The sequence below is a fragment of the Phocoena phocoena genome, chromosome 8 (assembly GCF_963924675.1).
Source record: "Phocoena phocoena chromosome 8, mPhoPho1.1, whole genome shotgun sequence".
Taxonomy (NCBI): domain Eukaryota; kingdom Metazoa; phylum Chordata; class Mammalia; order Artiodactyla; family Phocoenidae; genus Phocoena; species Phocoena phocoena.
In genome coordinates, this window is record NC_089226.1 from 58,595,592 (window position 1) to 58,617,733 (window position 22,142).

Consider the following 22,142-nt stretch of genomic DNA (forward strand, 5'->3'; position numbering starts at 1 on the left):
TCAGTAGTTGTGGCACATGGGCTTACTTGCTCCGCGGCATGTGGGATCTTCCCAGACCAGGGCTCGAACCCGTGTCCCCTGCATTGGCAGGCAGATTCTTAACCACTACACCACCAGGGAAGTCCCCAGGTGATCTTTCAATGTCCACTTCCCCACATCAGGGCCATGCTCTACCTCTAATTTGTTGTGTGACCTTTTTGCAGCCCCATTTTCCTACCTGGGCCTAAGTTTCACCACCTGTGAAATGAAGGGTTTAGTTTACCTGACGTCTAACTCCTTTTCTATCACAGTAGAAGGTGGGGGTCACTTAGAACTGTCCATATCTGAGGAACAAATGTTGTTAAGAGAAGACCAAAGCAGGTCAAGCTAGGGAAGTGGATGGGCTTATCAACGAGGAGGTTGTGGAGGTTCAATTGGGGGAAAAGACAAAACCTGGGTTCCACTTTATGGCTCTGCGGATTTTGTAAATCATTTCCTTCCTGTGACCTTCAGCTTTCTTGTATACAAAAATGTGGAGGCCCTGCTTCTGTTACGAAACTCCTGGGAGCAACAGTACCTAGTAGGGTATCGTCTGAGGAATTATAAGAAAGAAGATGGAGAAGGTGGGTGCAGAGGTGAAGGGCGTATCTGAGGACTGTGAGGCAGAGCCGAGGGCTCAGGAAAGAGGAACCTTCTGTACACCTTAGGGCTTTCCGACTTCACCCACACTTGGGGTCAATTCCGCCTCCATTCTGGCCCCGTCTCCGCCCCAACGCCCTCCCCTCCCCTCAGGTTGCGACGCGTCACACTTCGCATGGCCGCCACGGTGAGACGCTTTCCACCGCAGGAGGGCAGCGCGCGCGCTCTGGCGCTGCCACCTCACTCGACATCTCTGCCCGCCCTTAACCTCTTCCGATTGGCTCAGCCCGTAAGTGACATAAGTGCTCCTTATTCTACCCCGTCATCTCCCCCAGGCTCCACCCCACCATCTCCCGGCTTCTCCCGACGCGAGGGGAAACCTAACCTCCCCACGTCTCCTCTGCCTGGGCGGAGCCGGGAAGGCAGGCTAAACCAGGAAGGCGCTGGCTGTGGCGCGCACGCGCGCGCACGCACGCACGCACGCACGCCGTGTCTGGCTGGGCGGCAGGCTCGCGCCCGGGCTCGCCCCGCGCCGCGCCGCGCCACAGGCTCGCGCACTCAGCAGGTTGGGCTGCGGTGGCGGCAGCTGTGGAGCTGGAACGCTGCGTGTGAGAGGTCCCAGACGCGTCTGCGGCTCCGGCTCCGCCACCCTCGCCTCAGTCTCGGTGCCCGGTGCTGAGAGGGGAACAGCTCTAGCCTCGGGACCCCCGAGCACACCCCTGGCTGCTTCCGACACCGCCCTTCTTCCTTTCCCAGCCGCGGGCCTCGCTCGGTGCTAGGCGACTCCGAGGAGAGGCGGCGGCGACGGCTGCCTGTCTGTGAGAGGAGCCTTGTTCTCCAGACTTGCTCCGCTGCCGGGCCCTGCAGGGGCCGAGAGAGCTCGGCGCCGACCCTTCCTCTAGCCTCCCCGTGAACCGGTTGGAGCGGCGTCGGTCTGGGAGGTCTCTGGGCAGAGGCGGCGGCAGCTCCTCCGGCTCCATCATGTCCGCGGGCGGAGACTTCGGGAATCCGCTGAGGAAATTCAAGCTGGTGTTCCTGGGGGAGCAGAGCGGTGAGTGCGCGGCTCCCCCACTCCTGGCAGCTGGCAGTGGCTTCCCCGCACCGCCCCCAGTGCGGCCCTTCCGTCCGCGGAGGCTCCCTGCGGGCCTCGCGGTCGCGCTTCCTTCCACCCCCTAGCCCTTGAGCCTGTTTGCCGACCCCTGTTAGCCACGCATTCCTCTTCGCCATGATCCATCCATCGGATTCTGACCCTTCCGCCCCCCACTCCGCCCGCTCCTTTCCCCGCCGCCCGGCCCTCTCCCGTGGATCTGCCCTCCCCACTCCTCACCCCGCCCAGCCCCAGCCTCCTGTCCATCCCTTTCTTCCTCCGGTCTCCGTCGTCTCACCGACGCCAGCTCCCTTCCTTGAGCCCCACCCTTGTTCCTTGCTCTGATCCCAGTTGCTCAGCTCGATGAGGCCTACCTGGGAAGCCCCACTCCGGGGAACCGGCCCTCTTCAACCTTGCGCCGGGAGGGTGGGATCTGGGCGTTGTTTTCCCCAGAGGCTTGGCCCCGAGAAGCGCGGATCTTATGGAAGGGGTGTGGGGAGTCCTAGGAAATTCTTGGATTGTTTTCACCTAGGTGGGGAATGGGTCTGGGTTATAGAGGATACATATCTGAATTGGAGGCGACTTGATGGAATGGTTGGGGAGTGAGGGAGTGGCGGCGGCAGTAGCGGTTTTTGCCCCTTGGGTTAGGCTGTGGCCTGTTGGAAAACCTCGTTTTCTTCTCTTGACTTTCATCCCTGGCGATTCTTTTGGCTGTGTTCATGCTTTTCCAATCTCTGCCAGATGCTATGTCATGATCGTTTTACTTGGAATTTTTCACATCTCACCTCTCCTTTTTCTGCTTCAACACGAAGCGCAGTGTCTGATTCTCCTCACGGCGGTGCAAACAGGAATTACTGGAGAAATGTTAATTCCATTTCTTCTTGAGTATTTTCCGATTATATATTCAGGATTCCTTAGGGAGAGAAGGCTTTAGAATAACGAACATCTTTGTTTTGTAGGGTTTCCTTTGGGGATAGGGAGTAACAGAGTAGAGAAGGGATAGATTCATCATCCAGTTATCTAAATTCGATTCGAATATGTAATACCATTTTGGCTAAATGATTCTTTTATGGTTAATATTCCATAGTATCTGATGAGTGAAATTATTATCTCGTTTACTTGGTCAGGCTCCTGCTGTCATTGTACTTTGTGTTGGGTATAAGGTTCTAATTTTCTGATGGTTGTCTCTAAAAATTATTCTTGTGGTAATTCCGATTTTATGCTGTATTATGCAAACTTCACACTCTGTAGTTTAGAGATTATCATCCTCCATTATTTTTCTCACACTTTTCCTATCTTTAAAATTGAGACATTGAGAGATTAGTTCCTCAATGTCATCAAATAGTCATCAAATAGATGACTCAATTAGTCATCAGACATTGAGTTACATGATAGGTGTTTTAGGTTAGGCTATAGAAGACATTTATTTCTTTTGATTGGAAAGAAGATAACTGATATAAATTCAGAGCTCTTATTACTGCTCTGAACTATTTATACTAATTTGTGTGGCGTTAAAGTAGGTTAATAATAGTTGCAAAATTGCTTCCAGTTAGACTTGATAAATTGTTTTTCTCCTTTCATACATAATCTTTTCTCCCTGCCCCCTTACCAAGTCTCCTCTTTGCTTTTTTTTTGCTATACAGATATAAACTTGTTTCTTCAAGTGACTTAGTAACACCTATGAGATTGATCCCTGTCCAGGTATTTTATGACAGTTTCAGGACAGTGACATACATAAAATACAGCCTATTGGTCATTATTGATAAGTAGGATCTAAAGTACTTATTGTGCACTCAGGGATGTTAATGCCTGCCTTACATTGTGATGCAGAGCTATTTAGTTTGCATGAAAAATCCATTAATCTCTGTCCTAGGAAGTTTTTAGTATGAATAGAAATCATAATCTAAGTATCTGCAGGTTTCCTTTGAATTTCTTGGGTATTTATATTCTAATTCACATTGCAGAGTTTTATGGCTTCTCATTTCTTAGTTTCTTCAAGTCTTTACTAACTCCTCTTCCTTCCACCATAATTCCTGAAGCCATCTTAGATTTTTTTTTAAGTAGACTTGATTTTTTAGAACAGTTTTAGATTTACAGAAAAATTAAGAAGATCATGCAGAGGTTTCCCATATAGCCCCACCCAATATCCCATATTATTAACATATTAGTAAGGTACATTGGTTACCATTAATGAAACAATATGGATACATTATTAACTAAAGTCTATAGTTTATCCAGATTTCCGTAAGTTTTATCTTTTTCTGTTTCAGCATTCAATTCAGGATACCACACTACATTTGGTTGTCCCGTCTCCTTAGGCTCCTCAGTTTTTTTTAGTATTGTGTTTACATGCTTTTTAACTCTGGAACTGTGAGCTTAATTATCTTTTGAGGCTACTACATTGCTAAGTAATACCATCCAGTAGCTTTGGAAAGACGGATCTCTGTTTTCACAGGCAGTGTCTGTAGTTTTCTTATGCATTAGCAAAGGTCTGTAGAGTCAGTATCATCTTTTTTTCTTTTTTTAAATTAATTAATTTATTTTTAGCTGAGTTGGGTCTTTGTTGCTGTGCGTGGGCTTTCTCTAGTTGCGGCGAGCAGGGGCTACTCTTCATTGCGGTGCGCAGGCTTCTCATTGCAGTGTCTTCTCTTGATGCGGAGCACCGGCTCTAGGCACGCGGGCTTCAGTAGTTGTGGCTCATGGGCTGTAGAGCACAGGCTCAGTAGTTGTGGTGCATGGGCTTTGTTGCCCTTTGGCATGTGGGATCTTCCCGGACCAGGGCTTGAACCCGTGTGCCCTGCATTGGCAGGTGGATTCTTAACCACTGTGCCACCAGGGAAGCCCAGTTCATGTCATCTTGATTTAACTCTTAATGAATTTTTTATTTTTAGGTTTTAGAATTCTACAATTCAGCTTCCAAAGACTAATCTGTGGCAAAGCCTTGTTTGTTTCCTTAATGGCCTTGACCACATTTCTAATTCTTACTTGTGTTTATTTTTGTCTGTTTCCCACAGCAGAATGCAGGTCCCATGAAGATTAAAAATTATTAATTTTTTTGTTCATTGTATCCCCAGTGCCTAGAATAGTGCCAGGCTTGTAGTGGATACTCAGAATGAATGATGGTTGAATCTAATAGTAACCAAAGCTAGTAGTCATCTTTGTTACGGTGAAGTCTACATTTTTTCCTTGCACATTTAATAGTTTAACAATAATTCTTTTTATTGGCCCCACATGCAGCTTTTGGGATCTCAGTTCCCCCACTAGGGATTGAACCTGGGCCCCGGCAGTGAAAGCGCTGAGTACTAACCACTGGACTGCCAGGGAATTCCCAACAATAACATTTTATACTTATATTATTTGATTGTATATAGGGATACTCCAGATGCTCGAGAGCAGGGATTCCAATAATTTATATATAACCTTTACGGTGTAACTAAAAAAACCCAAAAAAACAACTGACCAGAATTTTATACTTTTTTTTTTGAGTTGAACAAAATTAGTTTTGTTAAAGTTATTGTTAAATTATTTGCTGTTAGTATAACACCTAAAAGTATGTCAAATGATTATTAAAGACATGTTCATGGAACAGATTTGAAGTTAGGTAGACTTTTTTATTTAGCTTTTCAAAAACAAGGTTCTGGGACCTCCCTGGCGGTCCAGTGGTTATGACTCCACGGCTCCACTGCAGTGGGTACCGGTTCGATCCCTGGTCAGGGAAATAAGATCCTGCATGCTGCATGACACAGCCCAAAAAAATAAGGTTCTGTATTCTATAATGAAGATGAAGTGTTTCAGTATATGAAGCATCATATTGAATTAATGATATCAGTCTTGGTAATCTTCGTGTGAATTCTTAACAGTTTCTTTATATTTTAGTAGTATACATGGTTTAATAAAGAAATGTTGAAATACACAGCTTGAACCTGAAGTTTCTTTGAGCAACCTCTTTTGTTACCACCTTTGGCTATTGTCTTGAAATACAGAGGCAATTTTAGGAATGGTTTAGAGTAGAAGGTAATACTTAACAAACAAATGTTATGAGTACAAATTAGGAAATGTAATTTCAAAAAGAAACACATACCTGGCCTGGTACTACTTATTTTTTCACTTTTTATTACCTTTTTTACATCAGTTCTTTTGAATTATAACATGCTGTGTTGGGAAAAAGTGTCTTAATGTCAGAGACTAGGAACACTGAACAGTTTAGATTGGCTAGATCAGTGATCTTAAACTTTTTCTTCTCAAGAGCCTCTCAAGATGCTCTTACAAATTGTTGAGGCTTCTAAAGAGCTGTTTATGTGGTTTATATCACTATTTACTGTGTTAAAACTTAACTGAGAAAATTGTTTAATATTTAATTCATTTAAAAAGAGTAGTGTTAAATCCATTACATGTTGACATAATTTTAGTGAAAGAGAACTATTTTTCAAACAATTTAGTGAGGGAGTGGCATTGTTTTACATATTTGCAAATCTCTGTAATGTCTGATGTATTAAAAGTCATCTGCTTCTCACAGCTGCTTCTGCATTCAGTCTCTTGTGATATCACACATCACATAGACTCTGGAAACTCCACTATACACTCATGAGAGAACAAAAGTGAAAAAAGCCAAATAACATCTTGATATTATGAAAGTGGTTTTGACCCTCAGGAGAGTAGTGGCCCAGCCAAAGGGTCCTGGGGATCCTGGGAGTTGGTGGGCTGCATTTTGAGATCTGCTAGTTTCTAGATGATATTAAGCCATTTGTATCTTGTAGCTTCATATTGCATTTATTTATTTTTTTAACATTTATTTATTATTTTTGGCTGCGTTGGGTTAGTTGCGGTGCTTGGGCTCTTCATTGTGGTGCATGGGCTTAGTTGCCTCTGGGATCTTAGTTCCCCAACCGGGGTTCGAACCCACGTCCCCGGCATTGGAAGGTGGATTCTTAACCACTGGACCACCAGGGAAGTCGCCATATTGCATTTAGAACAGTCAAAAGGAGTTTCCTCCATATCTTGTTTTGAAGTCTTAAAACTAATCAGTACAGCTAGTGATTACGAGCACAGAGTCTGGGTTTTATATTTTAGCCCTGCTCACTGACCTTGGGCAGATTATTAACTTCTTTATGCTTTAACTTCCTTATCTATAAAATAAAGATAATAGGACCTATCATATAGCGTTATTGTGAAGATTAAATTAGTTAATAAATGTAAAGCATTTAGAAGAGTGCCTGGCACATGTTTACTGAAAACTGCTCCTCTGTCAATTATCAACAGTTTGATAGAGCCTACTCTTAAGAAATATACATTTCATCATGGAAGAAACATATAATACCTAATACAATATAGTGCAATGAGTGCAGCTGCTTTGAAAAGTACAGTTAAAAGATACAGAGAAGTGACAGGGGAGCATGGAGTTTCAGGGAAGGTATTGATACATTATAAATATGACTGACTAAAAGTTTAAGGATCTTCTAGTTGAAATTCTTGAATTAGAGCATTCCAAAGTTGGAGGAGACTTGAAGAAGTCACCCAATCCATTTCTCTTAGGGCTTTAAACTGGACTGCTATTTTTTTCCCCTCTAACTTTATTTTTAACAGTTAACACAATCACATAGTTCACAAATCAAAATTATGTAAAAAGATATACTTTCAGAAAACTTACTGCTACCCCTGTTCCTGTGACCTCGTTCCCCACCCCCTCCTCTATTAGTAATTATATATATATACTATTATGTATATTCTGGGTTTTCTTTATGCAGACACAAGCAAATATGAATACAATTTTTATTCTTCCTTACGTACGAGGTATCAGATTTTATTCTGCATCTTGCTTTTTTTCACTTAACAATAATTCCTAGAGATGTTTTCACATTAGTACTTAGAGCACTTTCCCATTCTGTTGTTTTGTTTCTAAATACAATTTTTTTCATTTAGAATAGTTTTAGATATACAGAAAAAGTGCAGAGATAATACGGAATTCCTGTATACTCTACACCAGTTTCCTCTGTAATTAACAGCTCATGTGTACATTTTTCACAACTAATGTACCATTATTGATACATTATTATTAACCAAAGTCCATATTTTATTTCGATTTCTTTAGTTTTTTTCCTAATGTCTTTTTTCTGTTCCAGGATCCCATCTAGGATACTACATTTGATTTAGTTGTTAGATCTCTTAGGCTGTTCTTGTCTGTGACAGTTAAACTGGACCACTCTTTTTTGTTTTGTTTTTTGGGATATGCAGGCCTCTCACTGTAGTGTGGCCTCTCCCGTTGCGGAGCACAGGCTCCAGGACGCGCAGGCTCAGCGGCCATGGCTCACGGGCCCAGCCGCTCTGCGGCATGTGGGATCTTCCCGGACCGGGGCACGAACCCGTGTCCCCTGCCTCGGCAGGCGGACTCTCAACCGCTGCGCCACCAGGGAAGCCCTGGACCACTCTTAAGTTACTTCATTCTAAGAGATCTCTAGGAGAACATGTTTTGTAATTTTTAGTATTAAACTTCCCTGTTCTGAAATTCTCAAATCTATTCCCTTACTATTGTAGTTAAGTTTTTTCTTCTTAGGGAGGCAATATATAGTGATAAAGACAGCTCTAGAGACAGTTATACTTTGGTTTTAATCTTGAACCCCGTGTTTACAGTGTGATCTTGGACAGTTTATTTAACCTTTCTAAATTCTTTTCATTTCTGATAATGCAGTACTAACCTAGCAGTGTTGTTTTCCCCATCCTCTAAATATAGATATTATACATTTTGGTTAGATCAGTATTTAATCTTCACATTATTGTTATTAGGTAATGGTATTCACAGCTGAGCTGTGTAATATACTGATTTATTGTACTATATTCCATATATTTTTTTTGTTTTCCTTTGTGTCACTATTTGACTTGCTTTTATCTTAATTATCCCCAAACTCTTTACCAGTAGTGTAGATCTCAGTTATTTGAATGCATCAGGTTTGCCTGGGACATCTCTCCCAGAACCTTCTGACCTTGAGGGTAACTATTGTATAATAGTTACCCTCCAGAATTGATGTACAACTGTCAATGTGTGATCTCCTTTACTTTCATTTTGAGGGTTTCCTTCTCTCTTGTGTTGGATGGATCCCTTGTTTCTCAGATTACTTTTTTCTTCTTTGTTTTACTCATTACGTTGAATGTATCCACCAGTAAGTAGCTTCCTAATAAAGGGAACATGGGAGGAAGTTTTTTGAGACCTTGTATGTCTGAAAATGTGTTTGTACAACCTTTACACTGAAGTTTGGTGGAGTTTAGAAATTTGGGTTGGATGTATTCTTCCTTCAGAAATTTGAAGACATATATTGCCTTGTAGAGTCTAGTATTGCCATTTATGACTCTTGGTATTTTGATCTTTCATAATGATGTGTTTATTTTCATTTTATGTGCTGAGTAATAGGTATAAATATTTTCAAACTGGAAACTTAAGTTGTTTATTTTCAGGAAATTTTCTTGACTTTACTAGTATGATATTCACCTCTCCATTTTCAGTTCTCTCTGGAATTCTTATTAGACCTCCTGGATTGATCCTCTAGTTGTATCTTATCTTGCCCCTTTTTCATTTATTTGTTTCTGTTTTAATTCTTAAAAAATTTTCTCAACTTTCTTTTACCCTATTACATTTTATTTCTGCTATCGTTTTAATTTCAAAGAGTTCTTTGTTTTCTGATCGTTTCTGTCTATAACATCTTTTTGATTCTAGTATCTTCTCGTTAAAAATTTTTTTTAATTGAAGTATAGTTGATTTTCAACATTGTGATAATTTCTGCTGTATCTCTTGTCATTTTGAGGATATTAAAGAGATATATGGCTTTCTTTTCAATACTCAGTTTTTTGTAAATTGCTTTTCACTTATGTTTATTATAGTTTCTCTATTTCTTGTTTGATGTGGTCCTCAAAGAACTAGTATTCTTTTTTTTTTTTTTTAAAGAACTAGTATTCTTGACTGTCTCCTTTTGTTTAAGAGTTGAGCACTAAAAATTTGATTTTAAGCTCTTTTGTGGGTTTATTGGGCTTCTCTGTAGGACAGTCTGGCTGAGTTCTTTTTGGGGGAAGAAGTCTCTGATGTTAGCTCTTTTAAGTCTTTTTGCCAGTCACATTTCTTTTTTTTTTAAATTAATTAATTTTAATTTTTGGCTGCTTTGGGTCTTCATTGCTGCAAGCAGGCTTTCTCTAGTTGCGGGGAGCAGGGGCTACTCTTCGTTGCGTTGCACAGGTTTCTCATTGCAGTGGCTTCTCTTGTTGCAGAGCACGGGCTCTAGGCGCATGGGCTTCAGTAGTTGTAGCACGCAGGCTTCAGTAGTTGTAGCTTGCAGGCTCTAGAGCTCAGGCTCAGGAGTTGTGGCGCAGGGGCTTAGTTGCTCCGTGGCATGTAGGATCTTCCCAGACCAGGGCTTGAACCCATGTCCCCTGCATTGGCAGGTGGATTCTTAACCACTGCACCACCAGGGAAGTCCCACCAGTCACATTTCTTAAAGAAGAGTTGTCCAGTGTCCTGCTGGAGAGGATAATATTGGTTGCCAGCTTTCTTGGAGCTGAATGGAGACAGGGTTTGAAGATAACATTAGAGTATATGCATTTAATTTACTTTGTTTTTTTTTTTTTTTTTTTTTTTTTTTTGCGGTACGCGGGCCTCTCACCGTTGTGGCTTCTCCCACTGCGGAGCACAGGCTCAGCGGCCGTGGCTCACGGGCCCAGGCGCTCCGTGGCATGTGGGATCCTCCCGGACCGGGGCACGAACCTGTGTCCCCTGCATCGGCAGGCGGACTCTCAACCACTGCACCACCAGGGAAGCCCTACTTTGTTTTTAATGCAGTTTGTACTTCAGACTTCGCTTGAATCTTGTATTCACCATTCCAGAAACCCTCTATTTTCCTTTCTCATAGCATAATCTATAATCTTCTGATGAAGTGGGAGAGGAACCTGGCTGTGTGGAATAGAGGGGGGGATGTGAGGGTGTCAGTCTCCCTTTTAAACAGATTTTCATCCGTTCCTTTCATTTTTAGCACCACCTTTATCCTTATTTCTAGATATACTTGGTGCCTACTTTGGGGGGGTTCTCTGGCACAAATCAGATTGTTTCTCAGCTTTCCCCATTGTCAGTTTAAAATTGATCTTTATAGAATCTATCAGGTCAGGTACCACTTTGCATTTGCTTTCTAGCTTCTAACTGATTTTCTGAGAATCAACACATTTCGACATTTAGAATTGCTTAGGGTTTTCAGTTTCTGTTCTTTATTTTTCTCTTTTTTTAAAATAAATTTATTTATTTTTGTCAGCACTGGGTCTCCGTTGCTGCATGAGGGCGTTCTCTAGTTGCAGTGAGCGGGAGCTACTCATCGTTGTGGTGCACATGCTTCTCATTGCAGGGGCTTCTCCTGTTGCAAAGCACGGGCTCTAGGTGCGTGGGCTTCAGTAGTTGTGGCACGCGGGCTCAGTAGTTGTGGCTTGCGGGCTCTAGAGCACAGGCTCAGTAGTTGTAGTGCATGGGCTGAGTTGCTCCATGGCACGTGGGATCTTCCTGGACCAGGGCTCGAACCCTTGTCCCCTGCATTGGCAGGTGGATTCTTAACCACTGCACCATCAGGGAAGTCCCTCCTCTTCTTTTTTAAAAGTACATTTTATAAAATTAAAACCAACTCATTTATATCCATGTTTATAGCAGCATTATTCACAGTAGCCAAAAGGTAGAAGCAATCCAAGTGTTCATCCGTGGATGAATGGGTAGACAAAACATGGTTCTGTGTATACGTACAGTGAAAACTTATTCAGCCTTAAAAAGGAAGAAAATTCTGACACATGCTTTAACATGAATGAACCTTGGACGTTATGCTAAGTGAGATAAGCCAATCACAAAAGGACAAATACTGTATGATTTTTTAAGTTAACTGATAATAAGCATTACTGTTATCTCAACCTGCCATTGTGAGATTGCATAAAACCTTGCCCAGACACCCCGCATAGACTTCTCTTTGAGATGAAGTCCAAGCTCTTCTGCCCTAGTTAGACCCTTTCAGAGTCTGGATTCTACCTTCCTATCTCTAACCTTATTGCTAGAACTCATCTTTACCTATTACTGTTAGACAGGTTTTTGGGTTTTTTTTTTAAGTTAAAAAAAGTCATCATTAAGGTGTTACATGCTGTACAGAAAACACATCTTTGCATTTTAAATTTTCTGTTCTAAGAATCATAGACTCTTACAGGTCATTTATCTTTTTAACAGATGTCCACTGTGTGCCAAGCATAGAGCTAGGTCCCGGGAGATGTAGTTTTTAACAGATCAGGTATAATCTCTGTTCTCTTCTTGTTTATGGTCTAGCAGGGAGCAGTAAAGTAGATTTAAATCTTTATATTTGTACCTTCCAACCTCTGTTCTTGGACCTCCCCTCCAATCCATCCTCCACATTGATATCAGAGTGAACTTTATAAAAATGTAAATCAGAGTAACTTCTTACTAAAAACAAAAACATCTTGACTGTGCTTAATGCCACAGAATAGTACACTTAAAAATGGTTAAAATGGGGCTTCCCTGGTGGCGCAGTGGTTGAGAGTCCGCCTGCCGATGCAGGGGACACGAGTTCGTGCCCTGGTCCGGGAAGATCCCACATGCCGCGTAGCGGCTGGGCCCGTGAGCCATGGCCTCTGAGCCTGCGGGAGAGGGAGAGGCCACAACAGCGAGAGGTCCGCGTACCGCAAAAAAAAAAAAATGGTTAAAATGGTAAATCTTATGGTATAGTTTATCACAATAAAATTTTTTAAAAATTGTAAAAACTCAAAAAAATCCCCACCTTTGTAGTTTTTTGGGGTTTTTTTTTTTGCTTTTGTTTAAATCACTCTTAGAATAAGATCTTTCCAAATGATCTACATTGCTCACACTGAATTTTTTGGCTCCTCCCCATCCGTCCATTCTTGAGCATATCTCCCACCATCTCTCTCTGTTTCAGCCATACTGACCTTTTTTTTTTTTTTTTTTTTTTTTTTTTGCTGTACGCGGGCTTTTCACTGTTGTGGCCTCTCCCGTTGCGGAGCACAGGCTCCGGACCGCGCAGGCTCAGCGGCCATGGCTCACGGGCCTAGCCGCTCAGCGGCATGTGGGATCTTCCCGGACCGGGGCACGAACTCGTGTCCCCTGCATTGGCAGGCAGACTCTCAACCACTGCGCCACCAGGGAAGCCCCATACTGACCTTTTTTAAGTTATAAGTCTTAACCAATCTCCATCTTGTTATATATTCCCTCTTCCCCTTTGTCAGATTAACTCCATCTTATCCTTTAGCTTCAAGAAACTTCTTCAAGCCTTTGCTGACTTCCTCAGAGTAGTTTAGTTTCCCATTCTTTATAGACTGTCAACACTGTCCTTCTCCTTGCTGCCTTTAATACAGTTGTAATTATTTGTCTGTTAAAATTTCTGTTTTCCATTTGTTCTGTAAGTTCCACAGAGGTAGCGTTCATGAATTTATTGTTCATTGCTGTATTCTAAGCACCATTGCATAGTGCTTGGCATATAGCGGGAGTTCACTAAATATTTTCAAATAAGTGAATAATTTCTGATTTTTACCATACTTAGTTTCAGAAAGGCTTTGAGGTAGCTTGCTACCTCAAAAATACGCATAAAAGAGGATAATTAAAAGAAAAACAGAATAAGACAAAAAAACCTAACGTAGGAGAAAGGTTTGATATGCCAAGTATCTGGTTTGAATCTGAAGAGTCAGTGGCTCAAGATGAGGAAAATGATAACTCGGAAAAGGCTATTGGATTTATGAAGAACTAATTGCTAATTTTTAAAAAGTGGTCTCAGTAGAGTTTTGGAGAGTCAAGAAGTCAGTCGTTGTAAATGGCATATTTGAAGAGTGAGTTTGTGATTTAACCAAATATGTTTTTGGGTTCTTAAAGTATTATTTAACCCCTTTATTATGGGAAAATTTAAACATATAAAAAGGTACAGAGAATAGTGTCATGAACCCCCATAAACTCGTACTCAGCTTCAACAATTATCCCCCCCCGCCCCCACATACCAGAGTGAGTTGAAGAAAATCCCGTATATCCTATCAACGCAAATATTTTTGTATGATTGCTAAAAGATGAGAACTTTCTTATTGGTATATTCTTGACATTCATGGATATAGTTGCCCACAGAGGCCTTTATTTTTGGGATACTTTGCATTACGTGGTTTGAGACTTAACATTTTAGGATGTCTAAATCTTTGCTATCAAATTGAGCTTTCTGTGATGGAGGAACTGTCCCATATTTGTGCTGTTTAATATGGTGGTGGCTACAGTGACTGAGAACTGATTTCAAAATTTTATTTCACTTTAATTTCAGTAGTCTCATGTGGCTAATTAACCCTTTATCTGTATTTAACCATCCTCTTAAAACTGAAGAATATCCCTTTCAGAAATCTGTGCATGTGTACTTTAAATTATCTACATAATCAAGGTGAGTTAAGTTGATTATAATAGGGAAATAAAGAATGTGATGACTCATGAATTTAGACAGATTTTAGGCCACCTCTGGACTAAAGATATTTAGATCTGTAGTACTTAAGGCTGCATAAAATCCATTCTTAGATCTTTTAAATCTCTGTTCTTGGTGTCTAGCATAATGTCCTTCATACAGGCAACCATAAAATATTGAATCTGTCCAGTCATTAGGAATCTGAGTAAACAGGTCTTTCTTCTTTAAGCAGGTGACAGAAGCACTACATATTGACATTAAGTAAATAGGACAAAACTAGATGGCTATTGAAGTTACTAATTTGCAAACCTTTTATGTTTGTTAATCAAGTTGTTTAATATGGAATGTTTCTTTCCTTTGGCCTGTGAAACTTCTATAGTTAATGTGATATGGGGGAAAAGTTATGGGGCAGGAGTTAGGGATACTGAACTGTGGTCTTTGCTCCGCCACCTTATACATTATGAGCTCTTAAAGCGTTCATTTTAACCTCTCTAGGTAAAATGAGAAGAATCTACCCATATAATATGGCCTACATAGGGCTTCCCTAGTGGCACAGTGGTTGGGAGTCCGCCTGCTGATGCAGGGGACACGGGTTCGTGCCCCGATCTGGGAAGATCCCACATGCTGCAGAGCGGCTGGGCCCTTGAGCCATGGCTGCTGAGCCTGCGTGTCCGGAGCCTGTGCTCCGCAACGGGAGAGGCCACAGCAGTGAGAGGCCCGCGTACCGCAAAAAAAAAAAAAATATATATATATATATATATATATATATATATGGCCTGCATAGATGGTCCTTTGTAGGCTCCACCCAGGGACTTACTGTCAGCACCCTCTCATATATTCCTACCTATTTAATGCTCTCAGAGCTTTCAGAAATTGAAAGTAGTTCCTCTTCACAGAAAGACCGAGCAAGTTTAGTTTTATTTATTTATTTATTTAAAATTTTATTTATTTATTTATTTATTTTTGGCTGTGTTGGGTCTTCATCGCTGCTCACAGGCTTTCTCTAGTTGCGGCGAGCGGGGGCTGCTCTTCATTGCGGTGCGTGGCCTTCTCATTGCGGTGGCTTCTCTTGTTGCAGAGCATGGGCTCTACACACGTGGGCTTCAGTAGTTGTGGCACGAGGGCTCAGTAGTTGTGGCTCACAGGCTCTAGAGCACAGGCTCAGTAGTTGTGGCGCATGGGCTTAGTTAGTTGTTCCGTGGCATGTGGGATCTTCCCAGACCAGGGATCGAACCCGTGTCCCCTGCATTGGCAGGTGGATTCTTAACCACTGCACCACCAGAGAAGCCCCCCCTTTTTTAAAAAAAATTATTTATTTATTTTTGGCTGCATTGGGACATTTAGTTTTAAATAAAGCATTCCTTTTGTTCTTTCAAAATTCTTTAGTTGAACTTTCCTCTCCAAAATATTGTACATTTGTTTTCAAAATCTCTGATACTGCAATAATTAGTCTTCTATGTGAAAACAATCTAAATAGTTATTTCAACCTCAGTCTGATTGATATTATTCTAAATACTGTGATGGTTTATTTTTATTTTTCAGAATTTTTTCATTTGTGCCTGGTTATGGCTTGAAGTGTGTTCTTCCCAAATTCGTATGTTGAAGTTTAACCTCTAGTACCTCAGATGCAACTGGTTAAGGTGAGGTCCTCCTGGGGTAGGATGGGCCACTATACAGTATGACTCGTATCCTTAAAAAAAGGGGAAATTTGGACACAGATATACACAGAGAGAATGCCGTCTGAAGGTGAAGGCAGAGATCAGGGTGATGCTTCTGTACACCAAGGGTTGCCAAGGACTGCCAGCAAACCACCAGAAGCTAGGGAAGAGGCTTGGAACAGATTCTTTTCACAGCCCTCAGAAGGAACTAACTCTGCCAACACGTTGATTTTGGATTTGTAGCCTCCATAACTGTGAGACAATAAATTTCTGTTGTTTAAACCAGTTTGTGGTACTTTGTTACAGCAGCTCTAGCAGACTAATACAGTGCTTAATATCACTTTGCAACCAAACATAGAAATATAGCACCTCCTGACAGCTGTAATGGTTAATGTGTATTTCCTGTCAAACTATCAATACTAGATATCAATTGACATTTGATTACTTAGTACAGATCAGACCCTGTTGTAAGTACTTTACAGTCTTAGCTAGTTTAACCCTTAAAACCAACTCCGTGAGATCTTTGGAGAAGTGGTTGATTTCAGGGCTGGGGCAGGGAAAATACAAAATAAGCTGGAGAGTATTCTGGTGCCAGAAAATAAGGAAGTGTTTATGAAAGGATGGGGACATGTTGAAAGGGCACAGGAGCCAATGTGAAAGAGCGCCCAATAGGGAAAGTTGGAAATTTTTGAGCAACAAAATAAATAATGGTGATATTGGATTATAACCCACATAATTAAGGTATTTATGAATACTTATTTAAATAAATAAATAGATAAGAAAGGACTGCTCTTATAGTAAATAGAATGAGGGAAATAGAAAATCACCGTTGGAATACCACAGTGCTGATTGCTGCAGGCGAGATCCATTTGATGAATGCTAAAATTAGAGGGCAAAATTTTGCGAAGACACAGGATATTTGAATAATCTCAAAGTATATTCCTCAAGATATTTATTATTTACAAGGGGAAAAACAGTAACTTATGGTAAAGAAACTCTGTGGAGATTGCCATAATCAAGTGATCAAGGTTAACATCACTAGGAATAAGACATTAATATGACATCATGTATTTCTTTTATGATGCACTGAGAAGGGCACATCAGTTCTGTGGTGGTCTTGTCAAAAATGTATGACCTCATTCTAATGAGAAAACATTAGACAAATCTAAATTGAGGGACATTACACAAAATAACTGACCAGTTTTCTTTACAAGTGCCAAGGTTGTAAAAACAGGAAAGACAGGGAATGTCACCGATTAGAGGGAGGTTTGTAACTTTTCTGTAAAATAAAAAGTTGACATAGAAAACAAACTTATGGTTACCAAAGGGGAAAGGTGGGGAGGGATCATTTAGGAGTTTGGGAATAGCAGATACAAACTACTATATATAAAATAGATAAACAACAAGGTCCTATGGTATAGCACAGGGAACTATATTCAGTATCTTGTAATAAGCTATAATGGAAAAGAATGGAATGAATGGAAAAGAATGGAAAGAACAACAACAACAAAAATATATATATATATATATATATAAAACAGTCACTTTGCTGTATACCAGAAACTAACACAACATTGAAATCAAATATATTTCAATGAAAAAACGTTGAAATATTCCTATAAGATAGGTACTACTGTTATTCTTATTTTACCATGAGGAAATTCAGGCACAGATAGGTTAAATAACTTGTCTCAGTAGTATATACAGTTAGTAACTGGCCAAACTTGGGTTTCAGCTCAACAGCCTGGTTCTAGAGCTCCACTACTAAAACACTAAACTATACAACCTTTCCTTGATAAATTTTGTATAGGTAGAAGGTGTGCAGAAAGTACAGGATACTTTGGCGTTCCCAAAACCATAAGAGTGAAAAAACTGTAATCATCTCTGGAAAGTTGAGGTACATGAACTAAATGTTAGATAAGATTAAGTGTTTCTCAGGTATTTTGCTGTATTGGACTTTTGTAATTTATATGACAAAATTCTTAATACATAAAACTTACAGTTAAGTAGAGAGTAAGATAAATTAGTTTTAAAATTCAGTGGCTTTGAGGACTTCCCTGTTGGCTCAGTGGTTAAGGATCCACCTGCCAATGCAGGGGCACAGGTTCGATCCCTGGTCCAGGAAGATCCCACATGCCGTGGAGCAACTAAACCTGTGCGCCACAACTACTGAGCCTGCGCTCTAGAGCCCGTGAGCCACAACAACTGAGCCCATGTGCCACAACTACAGAAGCCCACGCTCCTAGAGCCCATGCTCTGCAACAAGAGAAGCCACCGCAATGAGAAACCCGCACACCACAGCGAAGAGTAGCCCCTGCTCGCCAAAACTAGAGAAAAGCTGTGTGCAGCAACAAAGACCCTATGCAGCCAAAAATAAATAAATTACAAAAAAGACAGTTTAAAAATTCAATGGCTTTGATAAAATTTGCTTTGTCGATGATTGTGTTACTGGCTGACACTTAATAAGAAGTAATAAGAATCACTTCACATGTTGCTTATACACAAGGAAAATCATAGGTTTGTTTAATCATGGAATTAAAATGTGACATTCAAATAAGAATTGTCCAGTCACATCAAGAAGGCAAAAGTACAACTGAAAAAAGTCTTTGGATTTGTAATATCTTACAGAAAAGATAATAGCTTGTTAATTTGCAATTCTAAGATCTGAACAATAAGAGAGGCTTAAGCTGAAACATAGTGAATTTTTTTAAACATCTTTATTGGAGTATAATTGCTTTACAATGGTGTGTTAGTTTCTGCTGTATAACAAAGTAAATCCGCTATACGTATACATATATCCCCATATCTCCTCCCTCTTGTATCTCCCTCCCTATCCCACCCCTCTAGATGGACACAAAGCACTGAGCTGATCTCCCTGTGCTATGAAACATAGTGAATTTAAGTCATATATATGGAAGAATTTCCTGACTGAAAAGGTTGTAGAAATATTAAGAGTGGGTTATGAAATCACCTGGAGATATTTCCTTTTTTAAACAGAGAAGTGATTTCTTGGAAGAGCTAGGCATACTCAGAACCAGGAGTATACCTACAATACTTAACAGATTTCTATTTTGTGTTGTATAGAACCATATTTGTTGATAATTAAATATTCTTGTTAGTTTTAGTTGGTCTTCCTTGCCTCAATATATGCTTCCTTTTATCAGAACTTCTTGATGACTGACTGAATAAATTTATATAATACAGAATAAATTATATGGCATGGGTTGGGAGTGGGATAGGAAGAAAAGTATTAGAACATAATGCTGTATGAAGTTTTGTGTGTATGGTGGCACAGGAGTATTAAGGACAAATGTTAAAATATTGTTGGAAGAAAAATGAATAGCCACAATGTTCAGGATAAGATTAGTTAGGCTTTGATTGAAATGGTCATTTAAATTGCCTTTATATAGGAGGATATAAAGAATGTACTATTAGGGATTTTGAAAACTATTTTGGAGAAATAAGCTTAGCTGAAGAGGTTTGAATGAATACAGAAGAAATGCAAATACAGAAGGAATGCTGTTTTAAAATTAGATATGTCTAATCTTTCTATGAAAAGGAGCTATTTTAATTTCTAGAAACTAAATAGCTTCCAGAAGCTATTGATCATAAATGGGTAGTAATATATGAAAGGGTGCTAAAATATGTCTTTGGACAATGTAAAAGAGCCACCTAAGTGGACTATAAGTGGACTATACTCTTTCTCTGGAGTTTTGGGTTACCCTCAATACAAGGAAGATACGACAACTTGAATGCTGACCAGATGAGAGAGACATTGAGATCCTGATCTACTATTTGGAGATTCTGTCTTTTTTTTTTTTTTTTTTTTTTTTTTAATTCATTCATGCATGCATGCATGTATGCTGTGGGTCTTAGTTGCGGCCTGCGGGATCTTTTTTTTGTTGTTGCGGCATGTGGACTTTGGGGCATGCATGCAGGATCTAGTTCCCCAACTAGGGATCGAACCCCGGCCCCCTGCATTGGGAGTGCAAAGTCTTACTCACTGGACTACCAGGGAAGTCCCTGGAGATTCTGTCTTTAAAACAAAACGAAACAAAAACTATCTTGAACTAAAATATTAGAGAATTTATCCTCTATACCTAAATGTTATATACTTGTAAGGTATATGTATTGCCAGTTTTAAACCCCATGAGAGCAAAGACTTTATTTATTGTAATTTAAAAAAAATTGGTGTGCTGGGGCTTCCTTGGTGGCGCAGTGGTTGAGAGTCTGCCTGCTGATGCAGGGGACACGGGTTCATGTCCCGGTCCAGGAAGATCCCACATGCCGCGGAGCGGCTGGGCCTGTGAGCCGTGGCCGCTGAACCTGCGCGTCCGGAGCTTGTGCTCTGCAGCGGGAGAGGCCACAACAGTGAGAGGCCCGCGTACCGCAAAAAAAAAAAAAAAATTGGTATGCTGGAAAATGTGTTTTACTAGAGTTGAAAGGAGGGTATTTTCGAGCTTTGTTTTTCTTTCTTGGGTTTTTAGTTTTGATTACTTCATTATTGTATTATTGAGAAATGTTTTTCCAAAGTCAAAACTTATTTGCTTAAATTTTGCTGTAGAAAAGTTAAGGTGCATATTAAAGAAACTACACTCACAGTTCAGAGAAAGACTTTTAATCGGTAACACAGACACTATGATAGTCTTAAACTGTTGCTTCGTCCTCCTTCAAAGCATGTGTCCTTTATTCTCCATGAAGAAAAACAAAAGGTGTATTTTTTTTTGAACAGACCAACCTATGATTGCTTGCTTTTTTCACTCTTAATGACAATTTTTAATGAACAGAAAATGTTAGTTTTAATGTATATATATGTATCAGTCTATAAAAATCTGATTTTTATGTCCCATTTTAAGAAGTTTTTCCATAGCCTGAATAATGAAGATAGTCTCCCCTATTATATTTTAGAAATTTTGTTTTGTTTTTTTTGTGTTTTGCTTTGTCTTTCACATTTAGGTTTATAATCCAACTGAAATTTATCTTTATGTGTACTATGAAATAGATGTCAGGTTTAATTTTTTTCAGTATGGATATGTAATTATCCGAGCATCATGTATTTAAAAACATTTCTTTTCCTCAGTGCTCTGCCATATCGGTTTTACAATGACCAACTGTCTATAAATTCATTGACCTGGTTCTGGAATTTCTATTCTGCTAATTGCTTAGTCTACCCTTGCAACAATACAAAACTTACTATAACTTAATATAAAAATTACTGATTTACCAGAGTGCAAATCCTCCCACCTTATTGGGGTTTTTTGTTTGTTTGTTTTGGGGTTTTTTTGTGGTATGTGGGCCTCTCACTGTTGTGTCCTCTTGCGTCGCGGAGCACAGGCTCCGGACGCGCAGGCTCAGCGGCCATGGCTCACAGGCCCAGCTGCTCCGTGGCATGTGGGATCCTCCCAGATTGGGGCACGAACCTGTGCCCCCTGCATTGGCAGGCGGACTCTCAACCACTGCGCCACCAGGGAAGCCCCTCCCACCTTATTCTTTTTATTTAAGAGTGGCTTGGCAATTCTGGCCTTTTGCAACCCTGGGGAAGGTTTTTTTTTTTTTTTTTTTTTCTTTTGGGAAGGTTTTTTAAATAGAGCTTCAATTTCTTTAAGATTTTCTTTTTTCTTTCTTATTTTTCTAGGACTTTGTACATTTCATCTACTGTTTCAAATTTATTAGTGCATATTACACATGTTTTTATGTCTGCAGGATCTGTAATCATGCTTCATTAATTTCTAATACTGGTTATCTGTACCTTTCATTTCTTCTTGGTAAGACTTCCTGGAGGTTTATAAATTTAATAGTTTTTTGTTCAAAGAACTTAAACAGGCCTTGTTGACTCTCAATTGTGTGTTTTCTGTTTTATTTCTGCTCTTTATTTCCTTTCTTATAGTTTCTTTGGTTTATTTTGCTGGTCTTTTCCAACTTCTTGAGAGAGGGATATATAGCTCATGTTTAGTTTTTTTTTTCCCCCTAATATATGCTCATATAAGTGTGTGTGTGTGTGTGTGTGTGTGTGTAATTGTATAAATTTCCCTTTAAGTACTATTATAGTAGTGTTTTGGAGATTTGCTCTGCAGTATTTTTGTCATTGAGTACAAAATGCTTTCTAATTTCTATTTTGATTTCTCCTTTGATTCATTGGTTATTAGAAGTATATTATTTCAAAACACTTGGGGACTTTCTAGTTTTCTTTATATTTTTGATTTCTACTTTAATCGTACTGTGTTCAGAGAATATATTTTCACTGTTTTTAATTTTTTTGAGACTTTATGGTCCATATGTTATGTCAGTTTTAATAAATATTCCCTTTGTGCCTGAAAGGAATGA

At 40.1% G+C, this 22,142-nt stretch overlaps 1 protein-coding gene across 2 annotated transcripts in view; it reads left to right on the forward strand.

Annotated features, from left to right (window-relative positions):
- The first annotated feature begins 1,182 nt into the window (after positions 1-1,182).
- The window catches only part of RAB6A (RAB6A, member RAS oncogene family), a 71,873-nt gene continuing 50,913 nt past the window's right edge, over positions 1,183-22,142 (forward strand). Inside the window, exon 1 of one of the 2 annotated variants that reach the window (XM_065881420.1) lies at positions 1,183-1,669. In XM_065881420.1, the coding sequence (XP_065737492.1) occupies positions 1,600-1,669 (70 nt within the window). In that variant the 5' untranslated portion in view covers positions 1,183-1,599. The remainder of the gene's footprint in view (positions 1,670-22,142) is intronic. The other variant, XM_065881422.1, reaches the window with a different exon arrangement.